Source organism: Mytilus edulis, chromosome 13, assembly GCF_963676685.1.
Source record: "Mytilus edulis chromosome 13, xbMytEdul2.2, whole genome shotgun sequence".
NCBI lineage: Eukaryota > Metazoa > Mollusca > Bivalvia > Mytilida > Mytilidae > Mytilus > Mytilus edulis.
Window position 1 is genome coordinate 8,112,925 of NC_092356.1, and position 15,591 is coordinate 8,128,515.

Below are 15,591 nucleotides of genomic sequence, written 5' to 3' on the forward strand. Positions count from 1 at the left end.
AGAATATGAGTTATAAATTCCCTGATTAAATACAATTTTGCCTATTTCATTAAAGTTTTAAAAAATTTTCAATGTCATAGTTCAAATTTTTAATACCACAAGCGGCAGATAATAGTAAACCCGCATCAAAACATCAACAATGCAAAATTTTATGCATTTTAGTGAAGTTTTTTAGTTATGGAATCTGACAGTTCATATGTTCTTTGGGAATGCTGTCGTTTTATATTTCTCTCAGTTTATACAGTGTTTAAAGTGTTTTATTATGTTTTTAAAACATTAATTTTAAAGATTTCCCCGAGAAATGAAAGGTCGGTTGCAGACGACGTAATCTTGATAACTGGTGGTGGAAGGGGAATTGGGAGGCAAATGGCCTTGCAATTTTCTAGACTAAAACCTAAACATGTAAGTAGTCAGTTTGTCTATTAAACTATGCTGTAGTAGAAGTTATGATATGCTAATGCTCTGTCTCTAATACACCTTATCGCTATTCCCGGCTGACCCGTCCGCTTGAACTTTTGACGTCAACAACAATCACTTTTCCATTGTGGCGTCAGACATTTTGTTTTATGACGTCAAAATTTTACGGGAACCTGTGTGATTTCCAGCAATGGCGGACAAATAGCGATAAGGTGTATACTCCTGTTTTACTCCAAACAATTATATATTAAATACTGACTTTTTTTTATAGTTGTGTTTTTAAGGTTCATGTGGACCCTATGGTTAAAATGGCCGTATTTTCGCCTCAAAATTTTCTCTGAGTACAGGCAAACCTGTGCGTCTGGAAAAGTTTTAAGGCATATCATGCCCTAGATAAATAGAATTCAAATGCATTGTATGATTTAGAAAATTCATAACTTAACTGGATTTTGCCGTACACTTTTTTTCGTCTCTGCAGAAGATGATCAAATTAACAAACAGTTGAGTTTACCTTGAAATGGTCCACTCAGGTACACAGTTTAAATAACCAATTATTGTCAGGTATCTATTGTCCATCTAACATGTCTAATGTCTATTTCAATTAAAAATGCTCACTTTAATTTTTACCTGTGGGGAAGTTCTCAAACCTGTTTCCAACTTAGTTTATTTGGCACCTTCTGGAGGAATGAAACAAAGTGCATGGCAAAATCCCGGTAAGTTTTTATTTTTCTAAAACATAAAACATACTTAAAATTCATTTATCTAGGGCATGCTATTGTAAGCCAAAAAAGTGTCCCATGAAATTGTGTCCTCTAGAACATTATTTCACAGTTCATCTGTGAAATTTTGTTCATGGGACAGAATATCACATTTGTTAACTATAAAATCGTGTCCCCCTAAGTGAAAAATTGTCCCTAGTACTTGCACATAATTTCATGGATGTTTTATAAAAATATGTCACAAAAGACAATATTTCATAGTGTAGTTATTTTTTTCTGTCCCTAAAGAAGGGAAATAATTTAGCAATCATTGAAATGTTTTAATCATTTAGTTAAATCATAATTGAAATTTAAATAAAGACAACACAGATGTAAACAAAAATGGAAAGTGGTGAATATAAACAGCTATATGACTTTCTGTGTGATTATCAATACCCTCCAGAGTTTGAAAATAATGATAGAAGATCATTTAGAAGGAAGGTAAAGCAGTTTCAAATTAAAAGCAATGAAATGTATTATATACATGTTGACAAAAAAAACACAAGAGAAAACATTAAAACCTGTAATTCAAAGATGTTAAAACAGTTCATAGATTCCTGTTGTTTATTTAAAAACAAAATAAAAGATATTAAAAACAAAAGTCAATTTAGTCTTATTATTTTTTGTTAAATATTTTTGTTGGTATTAGACAATATAAAAAAGATGTGGTATGATTGCCAATGAAACAACTATCCACAAAAGACCAAAATGACACAAACATTTAAAACAACTATAGGTCAGGCAAGACTTTTATGCAATATGGACATGATTTCATTATGAAAAAATGTCCAACGAAGGTCACAATAGAATCTCTTGTCAAGGGACACTTTTACATAGAAGGGGACAATATTTTATAATAAAATTATGTCCTGGACCAAATTTCATAGGTTATATCTGTGAAATTTTGTCCATGGGACATCATTTCATGGGGGACACTATTTAATCCTACATTATGCCTTAATTGTTTTACAGATGCACAGGTTTGTCTGTACTCAGAGTAAATTTTGAGGTGAAAATACGGCCATTTTAGCCATTGGGTCCACATGAACCTTAAAGAACTCAAAGAATGAGTTTCTCCAGTTGATGCATATTTTTTTTTAAATCTGTGATAAAATAGGGACAGTCAAACTGATAATAAGAGCTATATTACATGTATATATATGTCGTTTGTCACAAATTGGAATTCTCTAAAGTCACAAATTCATTCATTGATGATGTCAGCAGCATATTTCAACTTTTTATCAGTTTACACTGACCGCTAGACACCAGGAAACATTTTTTTTCTGAACTATTTTCAAGTTTTTCATTATTTATCACCCAGTAGTATAAATTTAGCTGATCAGGAGGGTTGAGATTTCAAAAACCGTGTTGGTTTTCCCGTTTTAATTGTCTTACAAGAGTCATGTTTGGGGCTCTTTATATCTTGCTGTTCAGTGTGAGCCAAGCTTAACTAGGCTCTTTGTTGAAGACTGTACTTTGGCCTATTATGATTTACTTTTACAAATTGTGACTTGAATGGAGAGTTGTCTCATTGGCATTCATACTACATCTTCTTATAATCTATCTGTATATATTACAGTTTAACTTTAACACAACATATTTTCATGTGCCTCAGTCTCAAATTTATAAAGATATAATATTAACATGATATGCAATGCTCCAATATGCTGGCATATTGTTAAATCAAATATATACACTTATACTTGTATCATTGTGTTGGTTTATTAATTTCTACTGATACTGATATTTAAAAGTCATAAAAGTCAACTTTCAAATACCAGCATAAGAAATATAAGATATTTTGTTTCTTTTTCTGATACTTAAATCATTGTTTAACAATTTTTTAATTTCTTAATTATTTTATATATTACTGATGTAATGAGATAATATAATATGCTTTCAGAAACTTTGCACAATTAGTTTCTAAATGTTAAAATAAAATTTAAGTGCTAACCAAAGACTAACTTTTTAGGCATGTCCCACTCCTCATATTCCAAAACTGGAGGCAATTAATTTTAGGGAATAAAAAAAAAGGTTTTGCCAGTATTGTTTTTTTTAGAAAATTAAAGGGAGATTATTAGATAGATGGATCATGTAGATAGATAGTTTATTCTCATAAAACCTTGCAAGTACAAAGGTTACAGAGAAGTTAAAAAAATAATATACATAATTATTCAAACCTTATAAATACATGAAATAAGAAAATATGAATATACTGTAGAAACGCTAATTTTTGTGGGGTTAAAATTTCATGGATGTGTGTCTCTTTATAAGATTTCAATGGGATTTAAAATCTTGTTTTCCGATAAATCAAAGTGATATATAAATATGAAACTTAAATTTTCATGGGTTTTTTTAATTTTGTGGATATATTCTTTCCACAAAATAACAAAGTTAATTCCTCCATGAAAATTTGTGCATTTGCTTTTACAGTATAACAAATTTATCAAAATATAAATATGCTATTCTTCGCTTCTTCAAGTAAATAAAGATAACTTGTACAAGTATAGTACCCCAGACCCTGACTGACATGTATTAAAAATAGAACTCAGTACACTATAGGCTAATTTCTGCAGAAAAGGGGTTTCCAGATGACAACTAATCATTCTTCGAATCGCTACCAAACTTATCATTGCTGCCCAAAAGGGACACACAATCAGAAACTGACAAAAAAACAAAAGACATAAAGACAAACATGCATTGAAGATTTCAAATAACAAGTACATTTAAAATGAATTTGTTGAAATAACTTGACAATGTTTTCCTTCAATGTTTACATGGCTTAGTTACATATTGAAAGCATATATACACAGTCATAATATATATAACATGTGAAGACTATGATACATAAGTATCAGAAAAGAGATATAGTATGGTTGCTGAGGAGACAATTAACTCTACTTAAGATATGTACATGGTATAAGGGAATATCTATGACCAAAATATAAAAAAATGAAAAGATTTTGTATGTTACCTTGCATTGATGAGACATTTCTCCACCATGGATGAGGGGGAGGACAGGGGTAAGGGAGACAGGGAGAAAGGGGGTGGGAGAAAGGAGAAAGGGGGTGGGAGAAAGGGGGTAAGGGAGACAGGGAGAAAGGGGGTAAGGGAGACAGGGAGAAAGGGGGTGGGAGAAAGGAGAAAGGGGGTAGAATGAAGGAGAAAGGGGGTGGGAGAAAGGAGAAAAAGTTGGAGAAAGGAGAAAAAATAAAATATCTCTCCTTTTAAAAAATGATCTAATATTTCAAGAAAAAATATCTCAAAAGGAGATGTTTTATTCTAATGGGAGAAAGGAGAACGGGGGTAGGAGAAAGGAGAAGAGGGGTGGGAGAAGGGAGAAGGGTACCCCCTGTCTTCCCCCTCATGGATGGAAAGACAAATGTGAAAGTGAATATTTATACACACATTTAAATCTAAATAATTAACCATTTGATATTTACAGATTATTTTATGGGGGAGGAAAGAAGAGCCTTTACAGAAAACAACAGAAGATGTACAAAATCTTGGTGTGTCCTGTTCTTATTTTGTCTGTGATGTTTGTGACAGAGAACTCGTCTATAAAACGGTAATTGTTAGACAAGATGTTTTTTGTTGCTTAAATATTTCTTCCAGTTTGTCAGATCTCCATATGATAGGTTATAATTTTCAAGTTGCAGATTACCCAACACCAAAGAGACCAAATGTTAATGAATTAAATAATGACTTGAAGGCTGGCTTTTTTTAATGTCTATAAGAAGTAGTTTAGAGTAACTCTAAACAGTTGAATTTGAAAGAATGACAGAAAAAGCAGAAAGACAAAAATCTAAATTTAACATGGAATTTTGAATTGATTGATTTAGAGACTGAATGGAGGGATAAATGGTATTTGTTATTTGTTAAGATACTTTTAACAAGAAGCAGTATAAAGAAGCAGGCTTTGTTTTAAATTATTTTAGGGAGAAGAAATAAAGAATTCTATTGGTGATGTAACAATTCTAGTCAATAATGCTGGTATATTTAATGGTGCTCTAGTCTTAAATGATACAGAAGAAAATATACAGAAAACTTTTGCCATTAATGCATTGGCACATATTTGGGTGAGTTTTCTAAGAAAACTAAGAAGGCCAACTTTTTGTCAATATTAAAACCAATCAGAAGCCTAAAAAGTTTTGCATCTGCCACTGAAAATCGATTAAGTTCATGGAAATCTAACAAAAAAGACTCATTATTTAAAAAGGTATGTTTCTTGCATGTGATATTTGGAAATTTTATGTTTAAGACAATTAGAGAGTCATTTAAAAAGTTATGTTTCGTCACTATATTTTGTTTCACATTAGGCCATATACAAATCAACTCTAAAGGATAATTTCAAAATGTTTATAAAAACTGTTAGGATATTTCAAAATGTTTATAAAAACTGTAAGGATATTTCAAAATGTTTATAAAAACTAAATCTATACATTTTGATTGCAGGCATATAAAGCATTTCTGCCAGGAATGATATCCCAAGGCCGAGGACATATAGTTACAATCAGCTCAATGTTGGGGATCATGTCACTGAGAGGGGCCTCCAGCTATTGTGGGTCTAAGTTTATGACAACAGGGATATCAGAGGCCCTCCATTTAGAGCTTGAGGAATATCCAAATATACACCTTACTTCTGTACACTCATACCAGGTCCAGAATGACATGTTCCAGGACCTAAAACTAAGGTAAAACTATTGAAGTTTCAGGACTTAAAACTAAGGTGAGACTATTGAAGTTTCAGGACTTAAAACTAAGGTGAGACTATTGAAGTTTCAGGACTTAAAACTAAGGTAAAACTATTGAAGTTTCAGGACTTAAAACTAAGGTGAGACTATTGAAGTTTCAGGACTTAAAACTAAGGTAAGACTATTGAAGTTTCAGGACTTAAAACTAAGGTGAGACTATTGGTGTTTCAGGACTTAAAACTAAGGTGAGACTATTGGTGTTCCAGGACTTAAAACTAAGGTGAGACTATTGAAGTTTCAGGACTTAAAACTAAGGTGAGACTATTGAAGTTTCAGGACTTAAAACTAAGGTGAGACTATTGAAGTTTCAGGACTTAAAACTAAGGTAAGACTATTGAAGTTTCAGGACTTAAAACTAAGGTAAGACTATTGAAGTTTCAGGACTTAAAACTAAGGTGAGACTATTGAAGTTCCAGGACTTAAAACTAAGGTGAGACTACTGAAGTTTCAGGACTTAAAACTAAGGTGAGACTATTAAAGTTTCAGGACTTAAAACTAAGGTGAGACTATTGAAGTTTCAGGACTTAAAACTAAGGTGAGACTATTGGTGTTTCAGGACTTAAAACTAAGGTAAGACTATTGGTGTTCCAGGACTTAAAACTAAGGTAAGACTATTGAAGTTTCAGGACTTAAAACTAAGGTGAAACTATTGAAGTTCCAGGACTTAAAACTAAGGTAAGACTATTGAAGTTTCAGGACTTAAAACTAAGGTGAGACTATTGGTGTTCCAGGACTTAAAACTAAGGTAAGACTATTGAAGTTTCAGGACTTAAAACTAAGGTGAGACTATTGGTGTTCCAGGACTTAAAACTAAGGTAAGACTATTGAAGTTTCAGGACTTAAAACTAAGGTAAGACTATTGAAGTTTCAGGACTTAAAACTAAGGTAAGACTATTGAAGTTTCAGGACTTAAAACTAAGGTAAGACTATTGAAGTTTCAGGACTTAAAACTAAGGTAAGACTATTGGTGTTCCAGGACTTAAAACTAAGGTAAGACTATTGAAGTTTCAGGACTTAAAACTAAGGTGAGACTATTGGTGTTCCAGGACTTAAAACTAAGGTAAGACTATTGAAGTTTCAGGACTTAAAACTAAGGTGAGACTATTGGTGTTCCAGGACTTAAAACTAAGGTAAGACTATTGAAGTTTCAGGACTTAAAACTAAGGTAAGACTATTGAAGTTTCAGGACTTAAAACTAAGGTGAGACTATTGAAGTTTCAGGACTTAAAACTAAGGTAAGACTATTGAAGTTTCAGGACTTAAAACTAAGGTAAGACTATTGAAGTTTCAGGACTTAAAACTAAGGTAAGACTATTGGTGTTCCAGGACTTAAAACTAAGGTGAGACTATTGAAGTTCCAGGACTTAAAACTAAGGTGAGACTATTGAAGTTTCAGGACTTAAAACTAAGGTGAGACTATTGAAGTTTCAGGACTTAAAACTAAGGTAAGACTATTGAAGTTTCAGGACTTAAAACTAAGGTGAGACTATTGAAGTTTCAGGACTTAAAACTAAGGTAAGACTATTGAAGTTTCAGGACTTAAAACTAAGGTGAGACTATTGAAGTTTCAGGACTTAAAACTAAGGTGAGACTATTGAAGTTTCAGGACTTAAAACTAAGGTAAGACTATTGATGTTTCAGGACTTAAAACTAAGGTGAGACTATTGAAGTTTCAGGACTTAAAACTAAGGTGAGACTATTGAAGTTTCAGGACTTAAAACTAAGGTGAGACTATTGAAGTTTCAGGACTTAAAACTAAGGTGAGACTATTGAAGTTTCAGGACTTAAAACTAAGGTAAGACTATTGAAGTTCCAGGACTTAAAACTAAGGTGAGACTATTGAAGTTTCAGGACTTAAAACTAAGGTGAGACTATTGAAGTTTCAGGACTTAAAAATTAGGTGAGACTATTGAAGTTCCAGGACTTAAAACTAAGGTGAGACTATTGAAGTTCCAGGACTTAAAACTAAGGTGAGACTATTGAAGTTTCAGGACTTAAAACTAAGGTGAGACTATTGAAGTTTCAGGACTTAAAACTAAGGTGAGACTATTGAAGTTTCAGGACTTTAAACTAAGGTGAGACTATTGAAGTTTCAGGACTTTAAACTAAGGTGAGACTATTGAAGTTTCAGGACTTAAAACTAAGGTAAGACTATTGATGTTTCAGGACTTAAAACTAAGGTGAGACTATTGAAGTTTCAGGACTTAAAACTAAGGTGAGACTATTGAAGTTTCAGGACTTAAAACTAAGGTGAGACTATTGAAGTTTCAGGACTTAAAACTAAGGTAAGACTATTGAAGTTTCAGGACTTAAAACTAAGGTAAGACTATTGAAGTTTCAGTAATTAAAACTAAGGTAAGGCTATTGATTTTTCAGGACTTAAAACTAAGGTGAGACTATTGATGTTTCAGGCTTAAAAACTAAGGTAAGACTATTGAAGTTTCAGGACTTAAAACTAAGGTAAGACTATTGAAGTGTCAGGACTTAAAACTAAGGTGAGACTATTGAAGTTCCAGGACTTAAAACTAAGGTGAGACTATTGAAGTTTCAGGACTTAAAACTAAGGTGAGACTATTAAAGTTTCAGGACTTAAAACTAAGGTAAGACTATTGAAGTTTCAGGACTTCAAACTAATGTGAGACTATTGATGTTTCAGGACTTAAAACTAAGGTGAGACTATTGAAGTTTCAGGACTTAAAACTAAGGTGAGACTACTGAAGTTTCAGGACTTAAAACTAAGGTGAGACTATTGAAGTTTCAGGACTTAAAACTAAGGTAAAACTATTGAAGATTCAGAACTTAAAACTAAGGTGAGACTATTGATGTTTCAGGACTTAAAACTAAGGTAAGACTATTGATGTTTCAGTAATTAAAACTAAGGTAAGGCTATTGATTTTTCAGGACTTAAAACTAAGGTGAGACTATTGATGTTTCAGGCTTAAAAACTAAGGTAAGACTATTGAAGTTTCAGGAATTAAAACTTAAAGGTAAGAGTTGTAATGTCTTAGGACTAAGGAGGCTTGAGGGTACAAAAAGTTAAGCAAAATTTTAAACATTTTTTTTTTCAAATTTTATTTATTATACTATTAGTTGCTACTTTATGGTATGATACAAAAATCAACCAAAAAAATCCATTCAATTTGATTTTAAAATGTTTAAATCACTGAAAAAGCTCCAAATTATCTCCCTTTGGTGCAAAAATGGATTTATTTTTGCATTAAAATTGAAATATCTTTTTTAACTCATCTGTGACCTATATTTTTTTATTATTTTTTTCAAACGAGCTGAGCTTAAATTAAACAATTGTAAAAATTTAAGCAATTTCTGTAATTTTTTATTTTTTTTATTTTGATATTTAGTAAGCTCTATTTCTCCTATAATTTCAACTGGAAAAAAGTACATTAACCAAAAAAGCATGTTTCTTGACCCCAGTTTTGTCAAGCCTTCGACTTCAGTCAAAAAAGCAAGACATAGCGATCCTACATTCCGTCGTCATCATAGTTGTTGTCGGCAGTGTCCACAAATATTCACTTTGTGGTTAAAGTTTTTGAAGTTTTAATAACTTTCTTAAACTATTCTGGATTTTTACTTAACTTGGAGAGAAGCTTGTTTATGAAAAGATAGTATACAGAAGTAAATTTAGTAAAAACAAAATCCTGTCTTTTCACAAAAAATCTTAAGTGTAAAATTAATCTTACGATAAAAATATTTAATTGAATTGTTAAGGAATTTTAGACTTACACTAAATTTTACACTTAAGATTTTTTGTGAAAAGGGTTACTGTTTTTCCGTATTTTACTTTTAAATGGACTTTTTTTTTACTGCCGGGAAACCATTACAATTTGTAATGTGTCAGGACTTAAAACTGAGGTTGATATTTTGATATGACATCAATAAACTCTATACAGTGTGATTCATTTTCAAAGTGATTTAAAGCCAATAACAAGAATAAGTGGACCTTTAATTAGCTATAACAATTATGTTGTAATTACAGATTTCCTTGGCTGATACCACCTCTGTCAGAAGATTATGTGGCCAAAGCAACAGTCAGAGCAGTGCTTTGTAATGAAAAAATAATAATGATGCCAAGGATTATGTACCTGTTAGTACCATGCTTAAGGTATATATATATTATATGAGTTTACAGGTAATAAATCTTGTACAATTCTTCCAATTTTACTTTTTTTTTGTCTCCTGCTACGTCACAGAATGCGAGACAGGAATTTCTAATCTCTGAAAGCGTAACCTTTTTCCAATTTCTTAAGGTAGAAGTACTAGATGCCTCAATCCTTGTATGCAGATATACCTTATGTTATGAAGTTTCTGCTTGTCAGATGTCCATTGTCCTTCACCTCATTTTCATTTTTAAGTGACTGTTTGAAACAATTAGAGGTGCAGCTTTTTTGTCATGAGATATATTGACTTATCATTAGTACAAATAATATAATGTAGGTACCGGTTACTGTTAAGGTTAAGTTTTTCTTAATTGTTAAGTCTATATTTCAGATACTATAAACAGTGATTAAATTATCAGATTGGTGTATGGAATAATTGTCAGGTGAACATGTTTGTCTGGCAAGTTTCATATGAACTTTACTTCATTTCCATTGTTCATTGATTAAGTTTTAGTTTTCAAGTTGTTTTCTGTTTTTGGGATAAGATTGCTTTTAAGCAATCTGTAGACTTATACCATTGACTCAGGGCCATGCCCTCTCATCAACCGTTTTATTCTAAACATAAAGGAAAATCTCAGATTCTTGAGATTGTCTTGCTTTGAATGGTATATTAAAAACAAGAGGATTGAATTAAAACAACTGTCCTATAATGTTCTTCTCATAATCATCATGTTTTGATATTTCCCTTGACTGGTATGCATGTTTTTAACAACACTGAAAATCAGAATTAAGCAGTATTTATTTTCCTCAGTTTTGATAACATGCGAGAGTTCTTTGAATTCTGATCGATAAATCTATATCTGTAATATAAGAACTGAAGTCGAGTTTTCTTATATGTCACCGTTATGAAACTGATATTTGATATTGTACTTCCATAAAGAAATGGAGGTCATTTAATTCACATTTAATATCCGTCCTTGCTACAAATCAAAAGTCTAGGGTTTGTTTAGGAAATTATGCACATGCGTATAGTTTTCTTGACTTGAAGGGGTATCAGATTGAATGTTTCTCTGGATTCCCCACTCCATCGATTAATTTGAAACACGTGAGATCCTTTCTATGTCTATCTGCTATTGAGGGTTATTGTTGCTTGCATAATTTTAAATCATATGCATCATTTAAATTAAAATAAATGTAGTCCACAACGTAAAGGTGGAACTAGAACACCCCTTCAGCCAAAATGGAGTCTTCCATATTATCACTTATAGTTGTCTCCCTTCCGTAAGTAACTTTCGTCAAACAACGATACGTCGAGAAAAATTAACTTGTTCTGTAGATAGACGTCGTATTATATAAAAAACGATTGCAATTTAAACAGAGGAATGTGTACGGAAAGGAGTCATGCCCACTGACCGAAAGAAAATTAAATATTCAAAGAGTTAGGAATAGGGTTCCACCTAGAATTCACGTAGGAAAATAGGTGATAAGGTACGAAGTGAAATACCTTCTCTCAGTGACTGCTGTGGAAAGTAAACTTGGAATTGATAGTACATTTGTTGTACAAAAATAAAACACAATAAGTGCATTGTTCATACACTTGTATCGAGGATTTGCTATTTTTAAAGTTGAATAACTATTCAGATTACTAAAATTACATTTTACAAGCATTTTACATGTGCAGTTGAATTATTTTTGAAAATAATACTAATACATGTATCAATGAAAACAATGGCAATCGTATCCCTCAGAGCAATCTGCTCTTTGATTAAGATAATATAGGCAATAGTTCTGCCCTCTTTGGTGTATGAAATTTGTATTGCAATAATTCTCAGAAACAGCAAATCAATGCTTATAGGATTTTTGAAGTTTGGCATCAAGCTTCATGTTAGCATGCTTTACCCTGTGATATAAAAAAGAAGATGTGGTATGATACCAAAGAGACAACTCTCCACAAGGGACCAAATGACACAGAAATTAACAACTTTTACAACTAAGATCACTTATCAACTTTCTGTTTACTGAATACTATAATCACCGGTATAATATAAATAGTGATAATAGCTTACAGTTGAACTTGTCTATAATCTGTTTGGTTTAATGCATTAACAATTGACTTTAAAATATTTTTAGCATATTTCCAGCGTGGGCCATGGCTCCATTATTTAGATTTTTGGGTGTTGACTCAGCACTGGAAAGTGTGTTGGCACAGAAACAGAAAACAGAATAATCATGTTAATCTGCTGTTATTTATGTGAAGCATTTATTGTTAACTGTTGTGGCTGTCTCATTATATACATAATATGTGAGCTTACTCACTCAAGTATCTGATGCTTGTATATATATGTAGCTTTTTTTTTATATTCTGTTTTGATGAAGTAATATAAAATTGTTATTTGTTTTAAATCATGAATTTTGTTAACATGCGGAGATCTGATATATATATATACTTAATCAGACAGAAAGAAAAACAAAGGAGTTAGATTAACTATAAGACATCTAGAGGGGAAAATACAGTGTTCAACAACTGATAAGTGTCTATACTATATGTCAAGTTCTGAATTGTGAATAAAAAAAAAAACCAATTATAACAATCAAATATTTGCCATAATACAAAATTCTTCAAGAAAGAACCATTATAGTTTATAGCTGAAGATCTTTTTAAAACTCAAATTACTAAAAACCATGTATTGTTAAAAAATCAATGAAAACTGGGCACCCTTCAGGGGGAACTGGCATTCAGGGGAATTTAGATTTTCAGTGCAATAGATGAAACAAACTGTGATCAAATATTTAAGGTCAGTAACAGTAACATTGAGTAATGAAACCACTGGATCAGGAAATAATTTCCCTGGAATTATATTTGTCGTTTGTTATCCAATTTTTATTCCTCACCTACGATAGTAGAGGGGCATTATGTTTTCTGATCTGTACGTCCGTCCGTCTGTCCGTTTGTCCGTCTGTTCGGCCCACTTCAGGTTAAAGTTTTCGGTCAAGGTAGTTTTTGATGAAGTTGAAGTCCAATCAACTTGAAACTTAGTACACATATTCCCTATGATATGATCTTTCTTATTTTAATGCCAAGTAAGAGTTTGGACCCCAATTTCATGGTCCACTAAACATAGAAAATGATAGTGCGAGTGGGGAATCCGTGTACTATGGACACATTCTTGTTTGGATTTTAAATGGATTTGTGAATATATATACTAGAACTGTTATACTGTGCAGTCATTTGTTGGATGCCAATTTTCATGGGTTTCATTGGAAGACTTGAACAACTATTTTCAATGTCCAACATTGTATTAATTTCCAAAAGTCATATGCAGTCAAAGGCAAAATCATGGAATCAAATATCAACAAGGTTACAATATTTCCCCAATCTATGAAAATGTGGAACCATCGAAAATAAACGGTAAATAAGAAAAATGTCTCATTAATTCATTTTCTTCTAGTTTTCACCACATGTAGTGAAAGAGTGAGACCTTGTCAGTATTAATGTTTTAAGGTAGCACAATACAAAGATTTTTTTGCTTCCAATCTCCAACCTTTAAAATGCTGTTTCTTTCTTAAAACTGCATATAAATTAATAAAAGAGGTATATATAGATAGATAAAAGATTAATCCTTTAAATGAATGCAATATTTTTTGTTATGCACTCATTACGAAATCAATTATTATGCAATTAGTGGCAAAATCTTTGTCAGTTCAATTTGAATGAATTTAGCTCTTTCATCTCTATAACTACACAAGGAATTTTAACGTTATCTTAATCAACACAGCAGGAGCTACAAAAGGGTGTCTCAAATTATCGCTATCATATTCCATTCTCTCATAAATTTGTAATAAGTGTAAACATCCTTACCACATAAAAATAGATAGTGTTTGACTATGTGTAAAATTTGATCTATACATTCTATCCGAAATCTGAGACAGACTTTTGTAGATAATGGCTCTAGGAACAACATAAAATCAATCGGGGGATTCATGAAGAAGCTAATTTCAATTGAAAGTGGAAATGTCTTGTAAAATTTTGTAGACACAGTTATTACTATAATTGATTACATAATTGTTGTATAATACTAACATTTCATTAATTTGAAAGAGTAGCTATCCATAGATACCACTTTTATAAATTTCAAGCATTATAAAGAAAGTAACAGCATTTGAAAACTGGGGAATTGGAGGTATAGAATCTTTGTATTGTGCTTATGATATGTTGTACATCTGTTGATATGAGGTATACACATTTTCAATCATTATCCTAAAATATTAATTGCTTACTGCATACAACTGTCTGCCCTCTAAGTTATGCTTCATTGACTTTAAAATATAAATACGAAACTTTTTGATTATGTATGTTTAAGAAAAATAGTGTTTTAATAATTAAGCTAAGGTTTGATGTGATTGACAATGATGGGAGTTTATATCATTTTTGACTGGTCTTACCACACTTGCACAGGTTTTTTTTTATATATATATATATAAGGTGACTGGGGTGGAGTGTCCTCAAATTTGAATAACTCATCAGATACACCATTTTGAAGTAATAGATGAAAATAAGTCTTGATCTTTAATGAAATGTGCAAATTTTGAGAGCAATATGTAATTCATGTGTAAGATTTTTCATGTTAATGTTGAAAATTATGTGTTTCATCATATTTATGGCTGTTTTTACTATAAAAAAAACACATAATTTTTGTTTAATTTATTTTTCCTCCCCCCCAAACTTTACCACAGATGGGGAGATAACTTCGATAAAGTAATTTTTATAACAGAAAGTTTTGTGAATTAAGCTATTTTGACATAAGAGCTTAGTATTCTCATGTTTTATCTTAAAATGCTATGGTGTAGTTTTATATTTGTCACACAGAATTGGATTTAACATTTTCAAATGTTTACTATTTTGATTGTATGCATGCATTTAGATAAAAAAAAAAAAGTAAAGTGTTGTTTGAAATTTTATTGTAGTAGAAGCATAATGTGAATACATGTATTTGCAAGGTCAATATTTTTTGTTATGCTCTACTAATTTTGAAGTTAATTATATTATTCAATGTAAAGTGTTGTTTTTATCAAGCTTATACTAAATTGTATTTAAAATCTTGAGAACTTGTGAAAATCATAAATAAAATGAAAATTTTATATTATGGGTGGTTAAAAAAAATCTCCATGCCATCCCCCCATGAATTTGAATCTGGAACACCCCTTAATTCGCCATGTCAAAATCTAAAGAATCATGGGTAATTGCATTGTTCGTACCTCAAAATGAAAATAATGTCACATCATTGGTTGAATTTCCACTGTTTATGACATTTTTAACCAATCACGATGTTTTGGTGTACACTTTTGAAAATATTACCCAGGACACATTAGATTCTGAAACAGCGAATTGGAGAATTAATATGATATTCTTATCAAACCAATGTTATATGTATGCTGCTTATCTCTGTGATGACTTTATATTTTGTAATGTGCCATTTTCGTTACTAATTACAATCAAGAGCAATGTGTTACATGCCCAGTATGCAATATTAAACTTATGCAGTTTCA

The 15,591-nt window shown here is 31.4% G+C and overlaps 1 protein-coding gene across 1 annotated transcript; it reads left to right on the forward strand.

Moving 5' to 3' along the window:
- The first annotated feature begins 97 nt into the window (after positions 1-97).
- LOC139501875 (short-chain dehydrogenase/reductase 3-like) lies at positions 98-15,591 on the forward strand. The gene is made up of 6 exons (XM_071291106.1): positions 98-402; positions 4,621-4,743; positions 5,114-5,254; positions 5,631-5,869; positions 9,924-10,049; positions 12,175-15,591. Exons 1-6 carry the CDS (start codon positions 178-180, stop codon positions 12,269-12,271), a joined length of 951 nt encoding a protein of 316 aa, XP_071147207.1. The 5' UTR covers positions 98-177; the 3' UTR covers positions 12,272-15,591.